This window comes from Sander vitreus, chromosome 12 (assembly GCF_031162955.1).
Source record: "Sander vitreus isolate 19-12246 chromosome 12, sanVit1, whole genome shotgun sequence".
Taxonomy (NCBI): Eukaryota; Metazoa; Chordata; class Actinopteri; order Perciformes; family Percidae; genus Sander; species Sander vitreus.
This window is the reverse complement of record NC_135866.1, coordinates 20247753-20270877: the sequence shown is the minus strand read 5'-3', so window position 1 is coordinate 20270877 and position 23125 is coordinate 20247753. Positions and strand designations below refer to the sequence as shown.

The 23125-nt window shown below is 40.8% G+C and overlaps 2 protein-coding genes across 2 annotated transcripts; both read left to right on the top strand.

Moving 5' to 3' along the window:
* LOC144527121 (lactosylceramide 1,3-N-acetyl-beta-D-glucosaminyltransferase A-like) lies at positions 1 to 15112 on the top strand. The gene is given in 4 exon segments (XM_078265009.1): positions 1 to 188; positions 13026 to 13585; positions 13587 to 13958; positions 13960 to 15112. Coding segments are annotated over 3 exon segments (1191 nt in total). The 5' UTR covers positions 1 to 188; positions 13026 to 13336; the 3' UTR covers positions 14530 to 15112.
* A 4171-nt stretch (positions 15113 to 19283) lies between these two features.
* On the top strand, positions 19284 to 22829 carry LOC144527093 (lactosylceramide 1,3-N-acetyl-beta-D-glucosaminyltransferase A-like). Its single transcript, XM_078264967.1, has one exon. It carries the CDS (start codon positions 19641 to 19643, stop codon positions 20829 to 20831), a length of 1191 nt encoding a protein of 396 aa, XP_078121093.1. The 5' UTR covers positions 19284 to 19640; the 3' UTR covers positions 20832 to 22829.
* Positions 22830 to 23125: the final 296 nt, after the last annotated feature.

Genomic DNA, 23125 nt, shown 5'->3' with positions numbered 1-23125 from the left:
CAGTCTGCACAGACGGCAAAGGCAGGATCAGAAAAAAGGATTGGTGGCTGCTTCTGACAAGCTTTTCACCTCCTGTCATCTTAAGGAAAAGTGAACTTAAAGCAGAGAGGAGGATCTGTGCAGCAGAGAAGAAGACTCAAGAAAGGAGACTGTTGCTTGGATTCACACACATAGTTTATTTTTTGCCGGTGAGTGATCAATTCAAGTGATAAGTGTATATTTTCCTCTCTTCCTCTGTGTGTTTCAAATCTATTTATATGAATGGTGACTTTGGAAATATGCTAGTGGGGTGGTTCACTTTCACGATGCTTGCAGAGCTGTAACAATTCCAAATTTTGCTGTAAAATTCATTGTCTCAGAAATAATTGCGGTTAACAATAAAAATTGTCTCTTTCAGTCAAATGTAAAAAATATTAATTTATTTATTACTTTTTTAAATAAATTAAAGTTTTAAACGAATCCCAGGATATGTCTTGGTTTCATAACTGTCATGTGACAGAGAATTTAGTAATACAAGTTCATAGTCTATGAAGTAAACCACACCTTAATTGTCATAAAACATTTTTTGTAACTGTATCCCCCTGTATCATCTTTGTTGCTAGGAACGTGTATGGGGTCATTAATTGCGGTTAAACAAAGAAATGGCAATTATGTTAAAAAAAAATTGACAATTAGGCAATTATGTAATAATTGTTACAGGCCTAGACGCTTTTTGATAGATAGATAGATAGATACTTATAGATTTTAGATGCAGTTGAGACAGATGGGTGGGGATCAATACTGTGCTCGGTGTTGTATATAGTACTACAGTACTTGGATAGAGTGAGTGACAGCAGAACAAACTTTTAACAGGACATGATGTTGGCAACACCTTCAGTCAATAATCTAAAGTAATTTTATAACTACTTGTTACCATTGTGCACTGAAGCCATTACCAGACACAAACAATAATAAATAATAAATATCTAACGAAAACTGTAAAGAAAAATTTCAAAGTAGTACAGATTAGCACATAACATCCTATGCTGGAAAAATGCCAGGCTAATTACGCACAGTAACATTATTGGCTGATGACACTGCACCTGTCATATGAAAAAACTTGCTGTGCTTAAAGCTTTCAAAAATTCAAGAACTTGTTTTTCCAGAAACAAAGTCTCTGTTACTAGCCTTGGGCTGCTTTTTAACTACTTCCCACTTGAGAAATAGTCACTAAGAAAATTGATTCTTTGGATTATCCAGAGTAACAGGGACATTGTTTCTAGAAAAAGTTTATTGCTATTGAATGCTTTTTAAATGCTTTTAATTTTAGCATTGTGCATGGGGTAAAAGCAGAAATCACAAAACCTCCACACAAAAACGCCTAAACTCTAGAGTGCACAAAAACATCACAACATATCTTGTTACAAATTATCAAAATAATGTATCACTAATTTGATTATGTATTAAAATAAAATACAAAATACCGGTATGGGAAAGAAAGTAAAACAAGTCATTTGTAATTTGAAAATACAAATTATTTAAATGCATTCTATACAACCTGATATCACATTTCAGGCATTTAGTGGCCTCAATATGGGTCTGACATTAACAACACCCCTACAATTAATTAAAAATCCATCACTGACATTAGGAGAAACTCATGAGAGGTAACTAACTGAACAGCTAAACCATGGGGATGCATTAGTTCTTTCAAATGACAATAAGACTGAGCATTTAGCAGATGGCTTCTTCAGGAGCGATAAATGTAAGTGCAGTGGAATAAGTACATTTCTAAGATCTCCAACTTTACAAGCAACCAATTCAACGATTGCAAAAGACCCATAACAGCACCATTACTGTAGAGTATGACACAGTACAAAATAGAAAAGAGAAGCGTCATCTCCCCATGACACCAACAACATAAAAAAGGAAGTATTTTCCTTTGTGTACTGCCTAACAATGCAGTCCAGGGGAACAAATGAAATACGATAGTTCACAATGAGTGAGTTGCTAGACCTGGCAGGGCATGTCCCGCGATTCATGAGGTAGTTTTTTTCCTACAGTTTAAACCTTGGGAAAAACACAATCTCTTAAAGTATTTTGTTACAAATTACATCTTACTTTTTTTTGTTTAGCAAAATACAAATTACAAAATACTCAAATATAATTAAATACATATGTTAAATACATTTAATAGAAATACTGCCCATCTCTGAGCAAAGAAAAACAATGCAAAAAACAATTCTAGCAACTTGGGTACCAACCCTTTAATGTGAGGTATGACCAGTTGTCTTGCCCCATGACATGCTCATAAACATCCCTTATACTCTCATGTAAATATGTTACATGTGTAGGCCACAGTCCAGCAGGTATGAATACTTATCTCCTAATTAGCCAGTATAAACGTAAAACATTAAAGTAAACATTAAGTAAACATTTATTCTTTAACTGAAATATGCCTTGTAATAGGTAGGCTGTAAAGTAATGTATGTGGCCCAGCCTGCGTAAGTGTACTATATAACATAGTTTGTGTTACAGTAGGTGCTTTCTGTGTAGAAGCAGGATGCTGATGTAAAACCAGAGGTGAGGCAGTTTCTCATTATCAGGCAGAGAGAAAAGAGAGCCATTCTAAGCCAGTGACCCTATTAGGCACAGGCCATCCAATGATGTTTAAAAAGCTCTCGGGGTGCGGTGGGAGTCCCAGGCCCCGGGCCCATCATGATCCCCCCTCGCTTTTAGCCCAGGCCCGCCCGGAAGCAGGTTATTCTCATCCTGCATTGTGCTGCCGAGCTTTTTTGACGCTGTCCATTGTGTCCGAAAGCTTTCCATGACTCTCAGCGATTTCAGTGGGTCTGCACCTTAAACCCCTCCATTATGGACTGGCTTGCATTGCCACATTTGCTGTGTTGGCTTTTGTATTCAGTCGACACCTCCCTTTCAGCCCCCCCTAACTTTTGACTTTTCAGCTAACGTTACTACTCTTGAACAGGAACACTGAAAAAAAGTGGATGTAGCCAAATTCAGATCCAACCACAACAAGGTCGCCGTTTAGCATAGTTTCAGTTGCTAGAAACGGCATCAATAATCTGACCATGCACCATCTCTTTCTGACTGATAAAAGAGAGTACTTTTTTTTCTGTAAGAAACTGATTTAATTTAATCAAAATGTTGATAGTATTTATTTCCATTGACATCCTGGGGGGATTAATAGCTTAAATTGATGGCAGAATGATCATCTATTTATGGCCATTACAAATGGTGCTACACATGAGACAGCACTTCATAAAAATATATATGCTTGTGGCCGGGTTGGTCAGTGGGTAGAGCAGGCGCACATATACTGAGAGGTTTATGCCTCGACGCAGAGGTCCAGGGTTTGAATCCGACCTGTGACGATTTCCTGCATGTCTTCTCCCCTTTCTCACCTAGCTGTCCTGTCAAAATTAAAGGCGGAAAAGCCCAAAAAATAATCTAAAATAAAATACAGTGTGTATATATATATATATATATGTATGTATATCAAAAAATCTATCACAATTTATTTATATAGCACAATCAGCAGGTATCCAAAGTGCTTTACATCAGGAATCAAGTATAAAACAACATATCATACAATAAAAAGAATGAAACATATAACACAGTAAAATCAGAAAAGGTTACAAAGAAACAGGAGAGAAATTGTCACACCACTACTACGTATTAAAAGCCAGTCTAAACAAATAGGTTTTGAGTTTGGACCTAAAAAGAGCTACATCCGTAATAGTGCGAATATCAGGGGGTAACTTGTTCCAGAGTCTCGGGGCAGCAACTGCAAAAGCCTGATCACCCCACCGTTTATACCTTGACCTTGGGACTTCGAAAACCAGCTGATTTTAAGACCGCAATGACCGGTTCTGCTCACGCAAAGTTAAAATTTCGGACAAATACTCAGGGGCCAGGCCATTTAAGGCCTTGAAAACAAACAATAAGATCTTAAAATGTATTGTGTGGGTGTGGAGAACAGGAGTGATGTGTGCACGTCTAGATGTATTTGTTAAAAAGCGAGCAGCAGCATTTTGAACAAGTTGAAGGTGTGAGATGGAGGTCTGATTCAGACTAACATAAAGAGCATTACAGTAATCCAACTTTGAACTAATAAAGGCATGAATAGCTTTTTCTAGGTCGTGCCTGCTCAGGAAAGGCTTAACTTTAGCCAGGAGACAAAGCTGGAAAAAGCTCATTCTAACAACATTACTGATCTGCTTGTCAAATTTCATGCTGCAATCAAAAGTAACAGTTGACAGTAGGACAGTTGACCTAGTGTATGATGCAAGAGCTCCCAAACTCAAAGCTCAAGTCAAAAGCCGCTGTGAGGTCCAAGAGCACTAAAACAGTAGGATTCCCAGCATCTACAGACAAGGCAATATCGTTGGGTACTCTCAATAGTGCAGACTCAGTCGTGTGACCTGATCTAAAACCAGATTGAAATTTTTCAAACACAGAGTTCTGTTGTAAAAAAGGCTTGTACCTGTATGAAAGCAACTTTTTCCAAAACCTTTGAAAGAAAAAGCAGATGAGAGACTGGTCTAAAATTGTGGGGTCAAGATTAGGCTTCTTGAGTAGGGGCCTGACCACAGCATGTTTAAAGGCAGCTGGGACAGAACCTGAACTAAGACAAGAATTTAAAAAAGTAAGTAAACTCTAACAATATCTAAGGGGCAGTTGGTAGGTTTCATGTGTTTCACTACCTCAGTAAGCAACGTCAGACTTCCCGACAACATCTGCAAATTCCAAAATTGTTTGTCTATTTATTTTCACGGTTCAACACACGAGACAACTGAACACCCAGGTGTTGTTATCACTACGTGTACATTATAAGACTAGAACATAGTTTGGCTGTGCAATGGCTTTATTCATTTCTGCCAGTTACTGCATTTTCCCTGTGTATAAGTTAAAGACTACATGCATTATTGTGTTTGACACTGAGGATATCTGAGACGGTGGTCTGGTTCAAATGAGAAACTGGCTTAAATTCCTCAAACACAGCAGAGTGCACAGGAGCAGCAGGTACAAACACATTAAAATTAGCACTGGCGTTTTGCCTGACAGATGCTACTTTGTCGATAAAACTTCTCACATGTACTGATTGAAACATCTGTCGGAGCAGAGGTGCATGGATTCAAGTCCTTAAGTCCTTTCGATTTCTTACAGGTTGAGTCGTTGTTGCCCATCACACGCTAGCATTCTGCTAATGAATGCTGATTGGTCAGTGAAGGACTGATGACAACCAGAGATCCCGCTTGACGGCATTCGAAGCAGAACCAGAATGTCAGAGTGAATATTTCGGCGTGGTCTTTAAAACATTAGCAAACCTCTTTCTAGCACGTGTGTTGACAGGGAGAGCCTAACCTGTCAGCTGTGTTGTCGAAAAAAGGGAGCAACTCAGAGCTTGCCGTAAAGCAGTATCTCTGGCCGTAAATGTGTATGATGTCATTGACATTTTTAAAAGGCTTTTTAGAACAAAAAAGCCACTTTAAAAAAATGTAACACCCAGCAGTGTGTATTTTCTTAGCCTCCCCTTTCGAATGCAACATTCAAATTACTAGACAAAAAATGATATCCTGAGAAAAGTGGATTTTGAGGGGTATAGCTCCATAGAGTCCCATTCATTCTGCACTGGCCTGTGAGCGCCCCCCTATATGGATCAAGAGTGGAACTGTAACCAGTTCAGAAGCCGGAAGTAATGAGAGAGTGGAACTTCTTCCCGTATTAGAAATTCTTTGGTGGGGGTGGGCCCCCAGAATCAGATACAGTCCACCGGAGCCACCGGTAACTGTATACAGGAGAACGCAGCAGATTGCAGCCGATGAACTCTGCAGAAAATCCGACACATGGATGGCCCAGATCCATGTGGAGCAAGTCCATGTGGATTTACCACTGGGCCGATTGGGTGAGTCGGGTATGGCTGCAGCCTGGAGACCTCCCATCTCATGCCATGCCATCTCATGCCCTCCCAGCTGGTGCTGTCCGAGTTTCGACTTTTCAAAATAAAAGCTCGCTTCTGGTCAGCTATGTCTTCGTACTTTGGTGTTTTAGATGTTTTTGAACTAAACAGTACGGCAATCATGCTAATGAATACAATTATTTTTTCAGCAGATGTCTTATTTACAACACAATGGAGTTAGCAAAGCAGTTTTGTGTTTATGTGCGGGCGGGATTTATTCAGTTTGTGAAATCTCTAGCTCAAATTGGCTGGCTGACTAAACAGGGAGGGACTAGAAATCCTGTCTGTTGTTTTGTTTTTGTATTCAAGAGCGAATTGTTATTTTGTTGGCATGAAAACCTTTTTATTGTAGCCTACTCTTCTGTGGTCTCATATGTTATAATTGTAAAAGAGTATTCATTTTAGTATTATGTGGGTGGCTTCATTGTTGAGCTATATTTTTTTCACTTGGCATACGTTACGCTTGTCCTTATTTTACTGTTATTAATTTGCTTATAAAGCATTAATAAAAAAATGTAAAGTCATCGCAGGTTGCATCAAATAAACAACAAACGTTAACATCAGGGAGACAACATTAACATCCACAAATCTGCCAACTATAGGCTATGTATGGCTATCGTTAATTTAAAATTTAAACAGCGTTCAATTAATTGTATCATACTCACTAATTTAACCGTGACTTAATTTAGAAAATAATTCGTGATTCTTATTCTGAACACCGTTGGACACGCCCAGCATGAGACGGGAGGTCTCCAGGCTGCAGCCATACACTCTTGGATTGGGCCGGTGCCCGGGGGCCTCCGACCTCTAGGGGGGCCTCCAAGACCCCACTAACTGTGTGGCCTCATCCCTTTTTCTTTTTAATGAGTGTGTGTATGTGTGTTAACAATAATGTAGTTGCACACAAAAAGTATCATGATCAGTTTTTTGGCTGTGTCTGATGACTAAGAGTCAGGTTACCGCGGAAAACTGTTGATAGCGGCAAGACAGGCGGTAGAGGATAGTGTGAAAGAATAGAGGACATTGACAAAACAAACATGGATAAAAAACGGTGGAGCAGTGGCGCCACAAACCGGAAAGCTTAAAGGGAGAAGGATAGCAGAGAGGATTTAATTAGGAGTAATATGGCAACCATCGCCACTTTTTTGTGGAGGTGATGCTAGCGATGAGGAGTTTAGCACAACATCCAGCCTTGCTATTTCAGATGAACAATTAGAACAACATCAGCACCCTGAGCATCAGCAGCACTATGCGACAGAGAACCACAGTCCGGCTGGACTATCTAGTATAGCTAACTACCGTAGCTATATGTTACCAGTTTGACAGCCTCAAAATGTAGGTCTATCTATTACTTTTTCCACTTATTAAAAACCCTGATTATTATAGCAGGGTTCATACGTTTTGAAAAAACCTGGAAAAGTTATGGAATTAAAAAAAAATGCAAATTCCAGGCCTGGAAAGGTTTTTGATACATAAAAAGACCCAGAAAGTTTTGGAAAAGTCATGGAATTTTTTTTTTAACACAGCATAATAATATGTGATTAATAAATGTATTTCACGTAGTCCTAACCTCACCGTTCTATTCGGGGCGCGATCCCACTATGAACCACATACATTGTCATTCATTTTATTGTTAAACCTCTGAGGGTAAACTTTAACACAGATTTTTATTCTTATTGTATAATGTCGACTGACATTTTCAGGAATACATAGTCATGGAAATTTGTCAAAAAGTCATGGAAAAGTCATGAAAAAGTCATGGAAAAGTATTGGTTAAAATGCGTATGAACCCTGTTATAGATGCCCCAAACGGCGCTAAAGCCTTCCGAATCTGTGTCCACCGACCCACCTAAATAAATATTTTTTTCTGATTTAGCTAGAGCCCAGCACGTGCATTTCACCACCCCTCTGTTCCCGTATGATAGGTTGCTTTTTAAATCATGTAACGTTGTATTAATGTAGACTGTTCATTTTTATGACCAGATATGCGGTCTAGGCTTATTAGTAGAGGTCCTGGGTAAGATTTGTATGCACTTCATTTAGCGGAGAATATCTCAACTGTTATAGACTAATATGACCCCATTGAACAACGTGGGATGTGTGCCAAAGTCTCTACCCGGGACGAAAGTCCTGAAAATGACCACAACAGGTGACACTGTTATCACACTACAGGTGAATGGGACTTTTTTTTCCCCTTTATAGATATCCTTATGCATTTTACCAGTTTAATCTTCATATTAAGAGAAATACTTTTTTTATTACACTTTGTCTTAAAAATGTAATAAAATATGTAAATTAGACAATATCTCATTAAATATACCTACATATAAACTCTTGAAGCTACAGATTTTCTGAGGTGATCACAATGTTTACAATGACCATGTAGTGTAGGCTAAGTGTAAGAATTCTGGTTTGATATTTATAATTGTGTTTCTGTAGATGTCCAGTGTGCAGTGCTCGAATTACGTGGGAGCCAGAGGGAGCCGAGCTCCCATAGAGTGAGGACTGGCTTAAAAGCAACAAAGTCAAAAATCTGAGGGGGTCTCTCACATCTGAAGGTGTCTGCCATATGTGGCATTGTAATTTCATCTTAAACAACGCTCATTATCCATCACTGTGCGGTCTCTTACCATTAAATACGTTAAATTAAAATATAAAATATAGGCTAATACGGGACGTTGACCTGAGCCTACCTTACTCTCATGAACGCAGCATGACTGCACTTCACCACCACACCACTAGGCTATGTGATCAAACCGCATATAGGCTATGATTAATATTAACAGTCTATGGCTACGATCGATTTGACAGCACTCGCAAGTCCGAAGAAGTCACCTTGCTTTTAGCTTAATGTGCTTTGAGGTAAATACCACCAATACATCTTAAATAAATAAATAAATCTGTAGCTATCCTCTCCGGAAAAGTTCCCAGATATTTTTGAAACACCTATCAGCAATACAATGCAATCTCAGTGCAAATTCCAAAATTGTCTATTTATTTTCACGGTTCAACACACGAGACGACTGAACACCCAGGTGTTGTTATCACTACGTGTACATTATAAGACTAGAACATAGTTTGGCTGTGCAATGGCTTTATTCATTTCTGCCAGTTACTGCATTTTCCCTGTGTATAAGTTAAAGACTACATGCATTATTGTGTTTGACACTGAGGATATCTGAGACGGTGGTCCGGTTCAAATGAATTACATTTTATTTCATTTTGAAATTGAGAATGACACTCAGACTAAATCGTTTAGTATATTTCTTTGTATTGCGAAATTGAAATGAAATATGGACTATTACAATCAATAATATGTTGAAATTAATTAAAAGGACTCCATTTCTGTAAAAAAAAAAAAAATCTCTGTCTGTTGTGTGCGTGTGTCAAGATAATAGCCTAGGCCTACCGTGCGCATATACTGCGCAAAAGCGCCACTCGCGCCTAGGCTATTTAATTGTATAGCCTTGTTAGGCTATGTGCAGGGTGTGCCAACTTTTTTTTATGAGATAGAGAGACCCCCTTAAAGACAAAAAGATCATTTGAGCACTGCCAGTGTGGATGTTGTGTGTGTGTGTGTGTGTGTGTGTGTGTGTGTGTGTGTGTGTGTGTGTGTGTGTGTGTGTGTGTGTGTGTCTTTTTTAAAAGAAAGAAAACAAGCATTTGATTAATATACAGACATTTTATATCCAACCTTGCTATCATTGGAATGTTAACTTAAAGTGAAAAATACAAAACAACTTTCAGAACAGAGTCAAGGTATGGGGATGACGATGATGAGAGCTCATACAGTGATAGGATTTTTACAACTATTGCCTCCCGTGCATTTGCAGTACTTGCAACCAGCTACCCGACAGGGACACCCATTCTTGTGTGCACACTTGCCACACGAGCAGGGATCTGGCAAACCTTCAGGTTTTGTGATTACAATCTCAGGCACTAATAAACTGCCCTTTCTTACAAAACCATAAGCATCTGCATTTAAGATCGAGGTGGCGTCTGTAAATGGTGCTTGGACCCAAATGACACTATGTGAGCTCGTCTCCCAGCGCTATGCAGACATGAAGTGGTAATATTGATCTTTTCACTCCCTGGGGGATACGGGGAATAAGACAAAGTCCCAATAAGTCGGCGTGTTCCTTTAAAGTTTAGGTTAATAAATAACTGGCAATTCCTGTATGTTGCTAGTTGTATGTAATAGGTTGACTGTTTTTTAGCCATTTTCTTTATATCAAATCAGAATGCTTACGCTCTTCTATGACCTTATAATCATGGTCATTGTGAACATTGTGATCACCTCAGAAAATCTGTAGCTTCATGGGTTTATATGTACGTATATTTAATGAGATATTGCCTAATTTGCATATTTTATTTTATTTTTTAGTCAAAGTGCAATACAAAAAATATTTCTCTTAATATGAAGATTAATCTGGTAGAAATGTATGAGGATATCTATAAAGGGAAAAAAAAAGTCCCATTCACCTGTAGTGTGATAACAGTGTCACCTGTTGTGGTCACTGTCAGGACTTTCATCCCGGGTAGAGACTTTGGCACACATCCCAAGTTGTTCAATGGGGTCATATTAGTCTATAACAGTTGAGATATTCTCCGCTAAATGAAGTGCATACAAATCTTACCCAGGACCTAGACTATATCAATGCATAATATGTGGGAGTCATTCTCTAGTTGAGAGTACTTTCACGTAATATTTCACATAATATTTTAAAAGTAGCCTATATCTTTTGTCTTTTTCTGTCAGTTCACTGCAGAGAATCAGTGAAGTATAGCTTTGTTGTTTTCAATATTTTCAGAACCTTCCGCTGATTAAATCACTTAGGCCTATTCACAAGATGTTATTATGTTTTTTTATTTGAATGTTATTACAGTATGTTGGTCTTACCAGTGAAGAATTGGTCTGCTGTGTAAGACAGAACACCAAGGGCATGTCTTATTGCAATGTGGTCATTCATATCAGACAATCAGACAGCGAGCAGGCATCTCTGCAATGCCAAAATCACCTAACTGTAGATCTACTCATTTAATACGGGTTTTGTCACCACCATATATAATAATTTCTGCAGATAATGTAATACAAAAATGATAAATAAATAAAGTAGGCTATACTTCTTTCTCAGAAATGTAAAGTGTGCAAATATACAAACATATAAATCATAAGATAATACTGATACAGATTTTAAGGTGGAAGAAGGCAGTTCTGGTGATTTTGATGACATGCTTTTCGAAGAAGAGGTAGCTGTCAAAAATAACTCCTGATGTTGTGGATGTGTGAGGAGGGAGACAAAGTGGAGTTATAGATGGTGAAGCAAAAGTTGTGCGTGGTTTTGAAGAGGAATTTGGGACCGATGATAATCGTGTCTGATTTGTCACAGTTAAGTTTGAGAAAGTTGGTTTGCATCCATGATTTAATTTCACTGAGGCCAATGGTCAAAGTGGAGTGAGTTGCCGTGGTGATGGATTTGGTGGAGATGTAGAGCTGAACAACATCGGTGACGGCGTTACATTGTCAGGTGTCATTACATTTCAGGAAATTATGACATAGAATAAAATAGTTGCCACAAGTACAGCTTTCCCTATAAGTCCTGACAACTCATTTTAATGATGTACCAGTCTGCCCCCTTTCTCACTGTCCTTGCCATCTCCTAGTACCCAGCTGCTCTGATGAACCTCAGTGCCATCTTCCTCAGTGCTTGAACCTCGAACTAAGGCATACATTAAATAATAATACATAACCATTGCCATTAAGTTGTGCAACTTAACTTTGAGAACTACATTTCACGCTGAGAGTGATCTGTATATATAAGTTATACTCAACCTATTTTCATTTATATATTTGATTACAATGTTACAAACACAGCTCTGTTACACTTTAGGCTAGTAGATCGTTGATGGTCTGTTTCTCCGTGAAGGGGAGAGACAGTGAGAGAGAGTAAAAGAGGTGCTCAACAATCAGCTGTTTTTCCGGAGTCCGCTCTTTAGATAAAATTGTGGTCACCACTACGTTTTTTTCTTGCCTTTGTTTTTGGTGTGATTTACTTGTGTCGGTTGGCTCTGTGGAATGGATGAGTAGACTGGATGTTTTCTGTTAAGATTAGCATTGATGTTGTGCTATTGTAGGAAGCTAGTTTGATTTTGACAGACATGACTATAGCTGGGAGGAGGCCTCGGGGAAGACCCAGGACTAGGTGGAGGGATTATATCTCTAACCTGGCCTGGGAACGCCTCGGGATCCCCCAGTCGGAGCTGGTTAATGTGGCCCGGGAAAGGGAAGTTTGGGGTCCCCTGCTGGAGCTGCTACCCCCGCGACCCGACCCCGGATAAGCGGATGAAGATGGATGGATGGATGGATGGATGACTATAGTTATTCTTAGTTGTGTTATTAGGCTGTATATTCATAGATTTTAATCTGCTTTATTGCAATAAATTCTGTTGATTTTGTTCTGTGATAGTTTCCATTTTGTCCTTTGTTTTATAGATATTTATAGATCTCCTTTGCTGTCACAGTTAAAATCACAAGAAATGGAGTTGGAGAAAGTGGTTTTGTTTTAAACTAAAGAAAATCCCACAGCTTCCTTTTACTTAAGCTCTGAGCCTGACACGAACTCTGCCTTTCTTGCCGCGTCTCCTGTGGTGATTGTTGCGGAGTCGAAGGCAGGGCTGATGCTGTAGATAGGCCGGTATGGATGCCAGGAAAGGCGGCGCCGTATTTGACTGTCCGCCAGAGCCGTAGATCGGCACTTTCTCCGCAGGATTACAAATACTTAACAGGGTCTGGCGGTCATACACCAGCAGCGGTGACACATTTCGAGTGACAAGCAGTAGAAACAGGAAAAATCAACAACAATCTCAGCAGAGGTAAGCGGCGAAACACACACATCGGCGCCATCTTGAAAACCAACATTAAGGAGAGGGCACCAATATGCTTACAAAATCATTACCCAACATATTAGAACAGAAAAATAGCTTCTAAATAAGGAAGATAATGGCATATATGGCAATAACTCTGTCACTATAGTAAGTGTGCTCTCTCTTCTCATTACTTTAGGACGACTTCATGGGTGAAAGATGAATCTTGCTTACCAGCTGTTGGGTGACTGTGTTAGTGATTCTGCTGCGATGGAGGACACTTCCCAGCAGACCCAGTGACTCCCACCGCCGCCTTTGCCCCCTGCTAAATGTGGAAAGCCTAGGATGGAAGACCCACCAAGTGCTACTCTGAGGCACTGGAACAACACTCTCGACCTCCACAACCTCAACCATCTCGCCTCTTCCTTCGCACACACTTGCACAACCAGCTGCTTCACCACCATCCACAACCAGACAGGGGCCACGGTCACCGGGTGACAAGATTCCAGGATGTTTGTAAATTTCCGCCGGATACGAAAATGCCAGTGTGTGCAGCTGATGACCACGTGCCTGGTACTGTCAGTGGTGATGGTTTGCTGGGAGCAGCTGGACAACAGCGTCATCAGCCACGTCAAGTCCTACTCCTACCGCTACCTGGTCAACAGCTTCACCTATATTAACAGGAGCCTTACCATCACACACGAGCAGGCCAGAAGCTTCAGCAACTTCAGCTACCTGCTGGACCACCCGGATAAGTGCGCCGGCAAGGGACGTCCTCCTCCTCCTCTTTGTCAAAACATCCCCAGAGAACATTAAGAGGAGAAACGCCATCCGATCCACCTGGGGTAATGAGACCTACATCCAAAACACCCTGGGAGTGACAGTCAAGGTGGTGTTCGCCTTAGGAGCGCCTCGGACCAAGAAGGAGGAGCCCTCATGGAGCAAGAAGAGCGGTGTTGGTTTTCAGCAGCAGCTCATCCACGAGGATCGTCTCCATGGTGATTTGATCCAACAAGACTTTTTAGACTCCTTCCATAACCTGACCCTGAAGCTGATCCTGCAGTTCCACTGGATGCACAGCCGCTGCGCGCATGCCCGCTTCCTCATGACCGCTGACGATGACATCTTCGTCCCACATGCCCAACCTGGTGAGCTACCTGCAGGACATGAGCAGCAGAGGCGTTGCAGACTTTTGGGTTGGTCGAGTGCACAAAGGGGCGCCGCCAGTCCGCAGCAAAGACAGCAAGTATTATGTGCCCTATGAGATGTACCAGTGGTTGTCGTACCCTGACTACACAGCTGGGGCCGGTTATGTCGTCTCCAGGGACGTAGCTGACAAAATATACCAAGCCACGCTGACCCTGAACGCCTCTCTTTACATAGACGATGTGTTCATGGGCATCTGTGCCAATGCCGTCGGTGTGTCACCCCAGGAGCACGTCTATTTCTCAGGTGAGGGCAAAGCACCCTACCACCAGTGTATCTACGACCAGATGATGACCTCACATGGTCATGTGGAGGATATCTATGACCTGTGGAAGGCAGCGACCCACCCGCAGGTGAAGCAGAAGACCTCTGGACTCATAGGGAGGCTGTACTGCACAGCTGTGAAAATGGCTTTCCTTTGTAAACCATACTATTTTAACACCTACCCTTGCAAAGCAGCCTTTTTTGTAGAGGTTGTGAGGTTTGTGTGCGTGTGACAGAGAGAGAGGGAGTGTGTCATGGTCATAGTGAAAGGAAGATCATCGCTGCGAATATTACCTCAGTCCTTTCAGTCTTGACACCCGTGTCAAAACACTGGAGTATATGTTCTGTTTCCAGAGGCAAAGAGACCAGAGAATTCATGTTTGTCACTGTTAGTAAGGGATCACCAACCCGTCAATGACAGCTAGTCTTGGTGGTTTAATAAGTTGATAACAGTGGCTTTGCATTGACCGCAGAATGTGTTCCAAATAGGTCCTTAAAAAGATGCTGTTTACATGTTGTCCCTACACAAACTCACCGGGCTCACTAATGGGATTTTAATTAACGGATTTATTTTCCATCTTAGCCATTTGATTAAGAGAGTTATTCCTCTACTACTGTGACACACAAAAGGGTTGCCAAAACATTGAAATACTTAACAAACAACAGAACATTTTCTTAACACAAGGCCACCTCTCCCACTGGCGTTTACGTATTTCATTACCTTAACAGAGACAGAGCGCATTTAAGTCCCACCCACAATGGAGGGGGAAAACAATGTGAAGGTTAATTGTCAATTTGACTAACAAACAGCAGAAAAATGCCTATAACCTGCTGTCTGGTGGGTTGCACTAACAACAGGGTAAAGAACCAAGAACTAAATTTGTATGAGCTGCCGAACCAAAAAAAAAAGAAGGTTTCAACAAGAAAACAGTGGATACAGGCATTAAGACGTGAGAGGCATCAGCAGGAAGTACAGGAAAACTGGGATCCTTACACTCAGTATGCCTAACGTTACATGTGCACTGACATTTGTCATCATATATCAGTGGTCAGTTTTAGGATTTTGACAGTATGCAACTTGTGTTATAGTTGAATGTGGATAAATCAGAAAGCTATGCAGTATAGAGAGGTGAAGTCCCTCCTTCCGGTGGACCCCTTATTTCGTAAAAAATATGTACAGTAGTGAAGAGGGGAGAGAATTATTTTTATTTTTTTATCCCGTTTTAATTGAGCCATGAATTACACATATGATGTACGTCACCTTGCTTGCAGCTTGGCTTGCTCGCAAACTAGCTAGCTTAGCTATGTTCACACAACACATCTAACGTTATCTTATCTTGTCTTTTTTATTAGCCAGGAAGTGAGAGACGAGCAAGATCCTCTGCTCGTTTGAGTAAAGTTACATCCTGGTATGAAACACAAGGTAGCACCGTAGCTTCAGCGAGATGTCACATATGTGACTGTGAAGTGTGTAGTCTAATTACATATTTTACTTCAACAGTTTTATGATAAATTTAGACTTTCTTGACTTGCAAAATTATCTTTTAAATTGATGAACATCATATGTGTAATTCATGGTTTAATTCAAACGGGATCAAATAATTGTCTTTCGTCATTCACTACCCTTTCTAAACAAAATCATGAACATAGTTTTTTCCGAAATTGGGTCCCATGGTGGTCCACCTGGGATTTCACCACTCTATTATATTTGCAGGTGCCTTAGCTTGCTAACACATAGCTAACATTAGCTTACTAACATAACTTGTCCTCTCTGGTAGACATAGGTTGCTTAAATAATCATTTGACATGCTTAAATATAATGTTTTTTTGCTAGCTACAGGCACTTTGTTAACGTTTCAGCCCTTGGTTGCATATTGTGGTGCCGATTGTTTTTCCCTCTGGTGGACATGGCTTTTAGAGTATGATGCGTTGCATTCTGTCTCTATAGTAAAATGCACCAGGTGTTCCTGATGTGTAATAAAAATATACAGTAAGTCAGTGATGTGTCACTTCTAAAAATGTACGCCATGTGATGAAGTGTAAACTTCCTCACAGTGAAGTAGAATTGATGTGTAACTAAGAAGACTTTACAAGAAGTTCCTGTGCTGAAAAATAATGATGATGTAATGATGAGCAAAGTGTGGGCTCTAAATAGAAGATTTTCTTGTTATAAGATTTTTTTTGTAATAAAATTTGTGAAAAAGGTTTTTTAATGAAATAAAATCTCCCAACTGAAAGTCAGTGTTTCTTTTAATTATTCTTAGTAGTAATCATCATCATCATCATCATCATGTCAGTTTGTTGGCCAGGAAACATGAAGTCAGGACTCAATACTCAATTAGGAAACACTGAAGTGGTTTGACTGTGCGACTCTTCTAATGGTTTCATTCTTCAAGTTCAACTTCAAGGGCACCAGCACATCTCAGAACATCACAACAACAATTTCATTACTGTGGTTAAAACAACAACACTTATTCTCCAGTGTGAACCAGATATTTTACAATAATTGTCTAATGAATTAAATTCTCTAAACATTCTCCAACTCTGCTGGTTGCCTAGTAACCACACAGCGACCATAGGATTTCAGCAAGTGATAACACAATGTGGTTCTAGGAATCTACTCTTAAGCCACCTACACATGATAGGCGGCAAAACCGCTTTGCGCTGGCTGTTACATTGATTTCCTATGGGGAGAGACGATTTCCTACCGCTCAGATTTGCCGCTTTGCGCTGCCCTCAAAGTTCAAATTATTTATTTTGTAAGCACAACCATTGAGATAACAGCTATCTAGCAACGGGTAATAGCTTCCTTGCCACCATGATAACGAATACCTGCGCTGCACTTTGCTCTCTGCACTTTGCTCTGCGCCCTACCTAGCGGTGCACAGAGAGTAAATACGCTTATGTGAAGGCGGCTTTACACAAAAAGCAAATAAATGTGTATTTTCAGAAATGTCAACTATTTCTTTAATCTGGATGTTTTTTCCAAACAGGGTATAAATAGTTACTCAAGGGAATACTTTAAGGTTCATGCTTTACTTTTCAGTAACTTTGCTTTCAGTAACCTGTGTTTCCTGCAGGAAATGTGACTCTATAGGTGTAAACTGAATACTGAAACGCACACACAGACATCATCTGTATCATAAAAGCAGTTAGAGTATAGAAGTAATTGCTGATCCAAAATGTCATTAAATTACTAAAAAGTCAAGATACAGTGGCACTCATAAGTTTATGAACCCATGCTAAAGTTGACTAAAAAGAGGAATAAAAAAAATAATCTTTTGGAAATTGATCTTAATGCCTTAATTAAAAAAATAGGAAAAATCCAACCTTTAAGGACACCAATTTTCTTTGTGAATGAATAATGTATCGTAAATAAATAAATCCTTCTTTCAAATACAGGGGGTGTAAGTAAGTACCGTGGTGATGGATTTGGTGGAGATGTAGAGCTGAACAACATCGGTGACGGCGTTACATTGTCAGGTGTCATTACATTTCAGGAAATTATGACATAGAATAAAATAGTTGCCACAAGTACAGCTTTCCCTATAAGTCCTGACAACTCATTTTAATGATGTACCAGTCTGCCCCCTTTCTCACTGTCCTTGCCATCTCCTAGTACCCAGCTGCTCTGATGAACCTCAGTGCCATCTTCCTCAGTGCTTGAACCTCGAACTAAGGCATACATTAAATAATAATACATAACCATTGCCATTAAGTTGTGCAACTTAACTTTGAGAACTACATTTCACGCTGAGAGTGATCTGTATAGGCCTATACGTATATATAAGTTATACTCAACCTATTTTCATTTATATATTTGATTACAATGTTACAAACACAGCTCTGTTACACTTTAGGCTAGTAGATCGTTGATGGTCTGTTTCTCCGTGAAGGGGAGAGACAGTGAGAGAAAGTAAAAGAGGTGCTCAACAATCAGCTGTTTTTCCGGAGTCCGCTCTTTAGATAAAATTGTGGTCACCACTACGTTTTTTTCTTGCCTTTGTTTTTGGTGTGATTTACTTGTGTCGGTTGGCTCTGTGGAATGGATGAGTAGACTGGATGTTTTCTGTTAAGATTAGCATTGATGTTGTGCTATTGTAGGAAGCTAGTTTGATTTTGACAGACATGACTATAGCTGGGAGGAGGCCTCGGGGAAGACCCAGGACTAGGTGGAGGGATTATATCTCTAACCTGGCCTGGGAACGCCTCGGGATCCCCCAGTCGGAGCTGGTTAATGTGGCCCGGGAAAGGGAAGTTTGGGGGTCCCCTGCTGGAGCTGCTACCCCGCGACCCGACCCCGGATAAGCGGATGAAGATGGATGGATGGATGGATGGATGACTATAGTTATTCTTAGTTGTGTTATTAGGCTGTATATTCATAGATTTTAATCTGCTTTATTGCAATAAATTCTGTTGATTTTGTTCTGTGATAGTTTCCATTTTGTCCTTTGTTTTATAGATATTTATAGATCTCCTTTGCTGTCACAGTTAAAATCACAAGAAATGGAGTTGGAGAAAGTGGTTTTGTTTTAAACTAAAGAAAATCCCACAGCTTCCTTTTACTTAAGCTCTGAGCCTGACACGAACTCTGCCTTTCTTGCCGCGTCTCCTGTGGTGATTGTTGCGGAGTCGAAGGCAGGGCTGATGCTGTAGATAGGCCGGTATGGATGCCAGGAAAGGCGGCGCCGTATTTGACTGTCCGCCAGAGCCGTAGATCGGCACTTTCTCCGCAGGATTACAAATACTTAACAGGGTCTGGCGGTCATACACCAGCAGCGGTGACACATTTCGAGTGACAAGCAGTAGAAACAGGAAAAATCAACAACAATCTCAGCAGAGGTAGCGGCGAAACACACACATCGGCGCCATCTTGAAAAACCAACATTAAGGAGAGGGCACCAATATGCTTACAAAATCATTACCCAACATATTAGAACAGAAAAATAGCTTCTAAATAAGGAAGATAATGGCATATATGGCAATAACTCTGTCACTATAGTAAGTGTGCTCTCTCTTCTCATTACTTTAGGACGACTTCATGGGTGAAAGATGAATCTTGCTTACCAGCTGTTGGGTGACTGTGTTAGTGATTCTGCTGCGATGGAGGACACTTCCCAGCAGACCCAGTGACTCCCACCGCCGCCTTTGCCCCCCTGCTAAATGTGGAAAGCCTAGGATGGAAGACCCACCAAGTGCTACTCTGAGGCACTGGAACAACACTCTCGACCTCCACAACCTCAACCATCTCGCCTCTTCCTTCGCACACACTTGCACAACTAGCTGCTTCACCACCATCCACAACCAGACAGGGGCCACGGTCACCGGGTGACAAGATTCCAGGATGTTTGTAAATTTCCGCCGGATACGAAAATGCCAGTGTGTGCAGCTGATGACCACGTGCCTGGTGCTGTCAGTGGTGATGGTTTGCTGGGAGCAGCTGGACAACAGCGTCATCAGCCACGTCAAGTCCTACTCCTACCGCTACCTGGTCAACAGCTTCACCTATATTAACAGGAGCCTTACCATCACACACGAGCAGGCCAGAAGCTTCAGCAACTTCAGCTACCTGCTGGACCACCCGGATAAGTGCGCCGGCAAGGACGTCCTCCTCCTCCTCTTTGTCAAAACATCCCCAGAGAACATTAAGAGGAGAAACGCCATCCGATCCACCTGGGGTAATGAGACCTACATCCAAAACACCCTGGGAGTGACAGTCAAGGTGGTGTTCGCCTTAGGAGCGCCTCGGACCAAGAAGGAGGAGCCCTCATGGAGCAAGAAGAGCGGTGTTGGTTTTCAGCAGCAGCTCATCCACGAGGATCGTCTCCATGGTGATTTGATCCAACAAGACTTTTTAGACTCCTTCCATAACCTGACCCTGAAGCTGATCCTGCAGTTCCACTGGATGCACAGCCGCTGCGCACATGCCCGCTTCCTCATGACCGCTGACGATGACATCTTCGTCCACATGCCCAACCTGGTGAGCTACCTGCAGGACATGAGCAGCAGAGGCGTTGCAGACTTTTGGGTTGGTCGAGTGCACAAAGGGGCGCCGCCAGTCCGCAGCAAAGACAGCAAGTATTATGTGCCCTATGAGATGTACCAGTGGTTGTCGTACCCTGACTACACAGCTGGGGCCGGTTATGTCGTCTCCAGGGACGTAGCTGACAAAATATACCAAGCCACGCTGACCCTGAACGCCTCTCTTTACATAGACGATGTGTTCATGGGCATCTGTGCCAATGCCGTCGGTGTGTCACCCCAGGAGCACGTCTATTTCTCAGGTGAGGGCAAAGCACCCTACCACCAGTGTATCTACGACCAGATGATGACCTCACATGGTCATGTGGAGGATATCTATGACCTGTGGAAGGCAGCGACCCACCCGCAGGTGAAGCAGAAGACCTCTGGACTCATAGGGAGGCTGTACTGCACAGCTGTGAAAATGGCTTTCCTTTGTAAACCATACTATTTTAACACCTACCCTTGCAAAGCAGCCTTTTTTGTAGAGGTTGTGAGGTTTGTGTGCGTGTGACAGAGAGAGAGGGAGTGTGTCATGGTCATAGTGAAAGGAAGATCATCGCTGCGAATATTACCTCAGTCCTTTCAGTCTTGACACCCGTGTCAAAACACTGGAGTATATGTTCTGTTTCCAGAGGCAAAGAGACCAGAGAATTCATGTTTGTCACTGTTAGTAAGGGATCACCAACCCGTCAATGACAGCTAGTCTTGGTGGTTTAATAAGTTGATAACAGTGGCTTTGCATTGACCGCAGAATGTGTTCCAAATAGGTCCTTAAAAAGATGCTGTTTACATGTTGTCCCTACACAAACTCACCGGGCTCACTAATGGGATTTTAATTAACGGATTTATTTTCCATCTTAGCCATTTGATTAAGAGAGTTATTCCTCTACTACTGTGACACACAAAAGGGTTGCCAAAACATTGAAATACTTAACAAACAACAGAACATTTTCTTAACACAAGGCCACCTCTCCCACTGGCGTTTACGTATTTCATTACCTTAACAGAGACAGAGCGCATTTAAGTCCCACCCACAATGGAGGGGGAAAACAATGTGAAGGTTAATTGTCAATTTGACTAACAAACAGCAGAAAAATGCCTAAAACCTGCTGTCTGGTGGGTTGCACTAACAACAGGGTAAAGAACCAAGAACTAAATTTGTATGAGCTGCCGAACCAAAAAAAGAAAGAAGGTTTCAACAAGAAAACAGTGGATACAGGCATTAAGACGTGAGAGGCATCAGCAGGAAGTACAGGAAAACTGGGATCCTTACACTCAGTATGCCTAACGTTACATGTGCACTGACATTTGTCATCATATATCAGTGGTCAGTTTTAGGATTTTGACAGTATGCAACTTGTGTTATAGTTGAATGTGGATAAATCAGAAAGCTATGCAGTATAGAGAGGTGAAGTCCCTCCCCTTCCGGTGGACCCCTTATTTCGTAAAAAAATATGTACAGTAGTGAAGAGGGGAGAGAATTATTTTTATTTTTTTATCCCGTTTTAATTGAGCCATGAATTACACATATGATGTACGTCACCTTGCTTGCAGCTTGGCTTGCTCGCAAACTAGCTAGCTTAGCTATGTTCACACAACACATCTAACGTTATCTTATCTTGTCTTTTTATTAGCCAGGAAGTGAGAGACGAGCAAGATCCTCTGCTCGTTTGAGTAAAGTTACATCCTGGTATGAAACACAAGGTAGCACCGTAGCTTCAGCGAGATGTCACATATGTGACTGTGAAGTGTGTAGTCTAATTACATATTTTACTTCAACAGTTTTATGATAAATTTAGACTTTCTTGACTTGCAAAATTATCTTTTAAATTGATGTACATCATATGTGTAATTCATGGTTTAATTCAAACGGGATCAAATAATTGTCTTTCGTCATTCACTACCCTTTCTAAACAAAATCATGAACATAGTTTTTTCCGAAATTGGGTCCCATGGTGGTCCACCTGGGATTTCACCACTCTATTATATTTGCAGGTGCCTTAGCTTGCTAACACATAGCTAACATTAGCTTACTAACATAACTTGTCCTCTCTGGTAGACATAGGTTGCTTAAATAATCATTTGACATGCTTAAATATAATGTTTTTTGCTAGCTACAGGCACTTTGTTAACGTTTCAGCCCTTGGTTGCATATTGTGGTGCCGATTGTTTTTCCCTCTGGTGGACATGGCTTTTAGAGTATGATGCGTTGCATTCTGTCTCTATAGTAAAATGCACCAGGTGTTCCTGATGTGTAATAAAAATATACAGTAAGTCAGTGATGTGTCACTTCTAAAAATGTCGCCATGTGATGAAGTGTAAACTTCCTCACAGTGAAGTAGAATTGATGTGTAACTAAGAAGACTTTACAAGAAGTTCCTGTGCTGAAAATAATGATGATGTAATGATGAGCAAAGTGTGGGCTCTAAATAGAATATTTTCTTGTTATAAGATTTTTTTTGTAATAAAATTTGTGAAAAAGGTTTTTTAATGAAATAAAATCTCCCAACTGAAAGTCAGTGTTTCTTTTAATTATTCTTAGTAGTAATCATCATCATCATCATCATCATGTCAGTTTGTTGGCCAGGAAACATGAAGTCAGGACTCAATACTCAATTAGGAAACACTGAAGTGGTTTGACTGTGCAACTCTTCTAATGGTTTCATTCTTCAAGTTCAACTTCAAGGGCACCAGCACATCTCAGAACATCACAACAACAATTTCATTACTGTGGTTAAAACAACAACACTTATTCTCCAGTGTGAACCAGATATTTTACAATAATTGTCTAATGAATTAAATTCT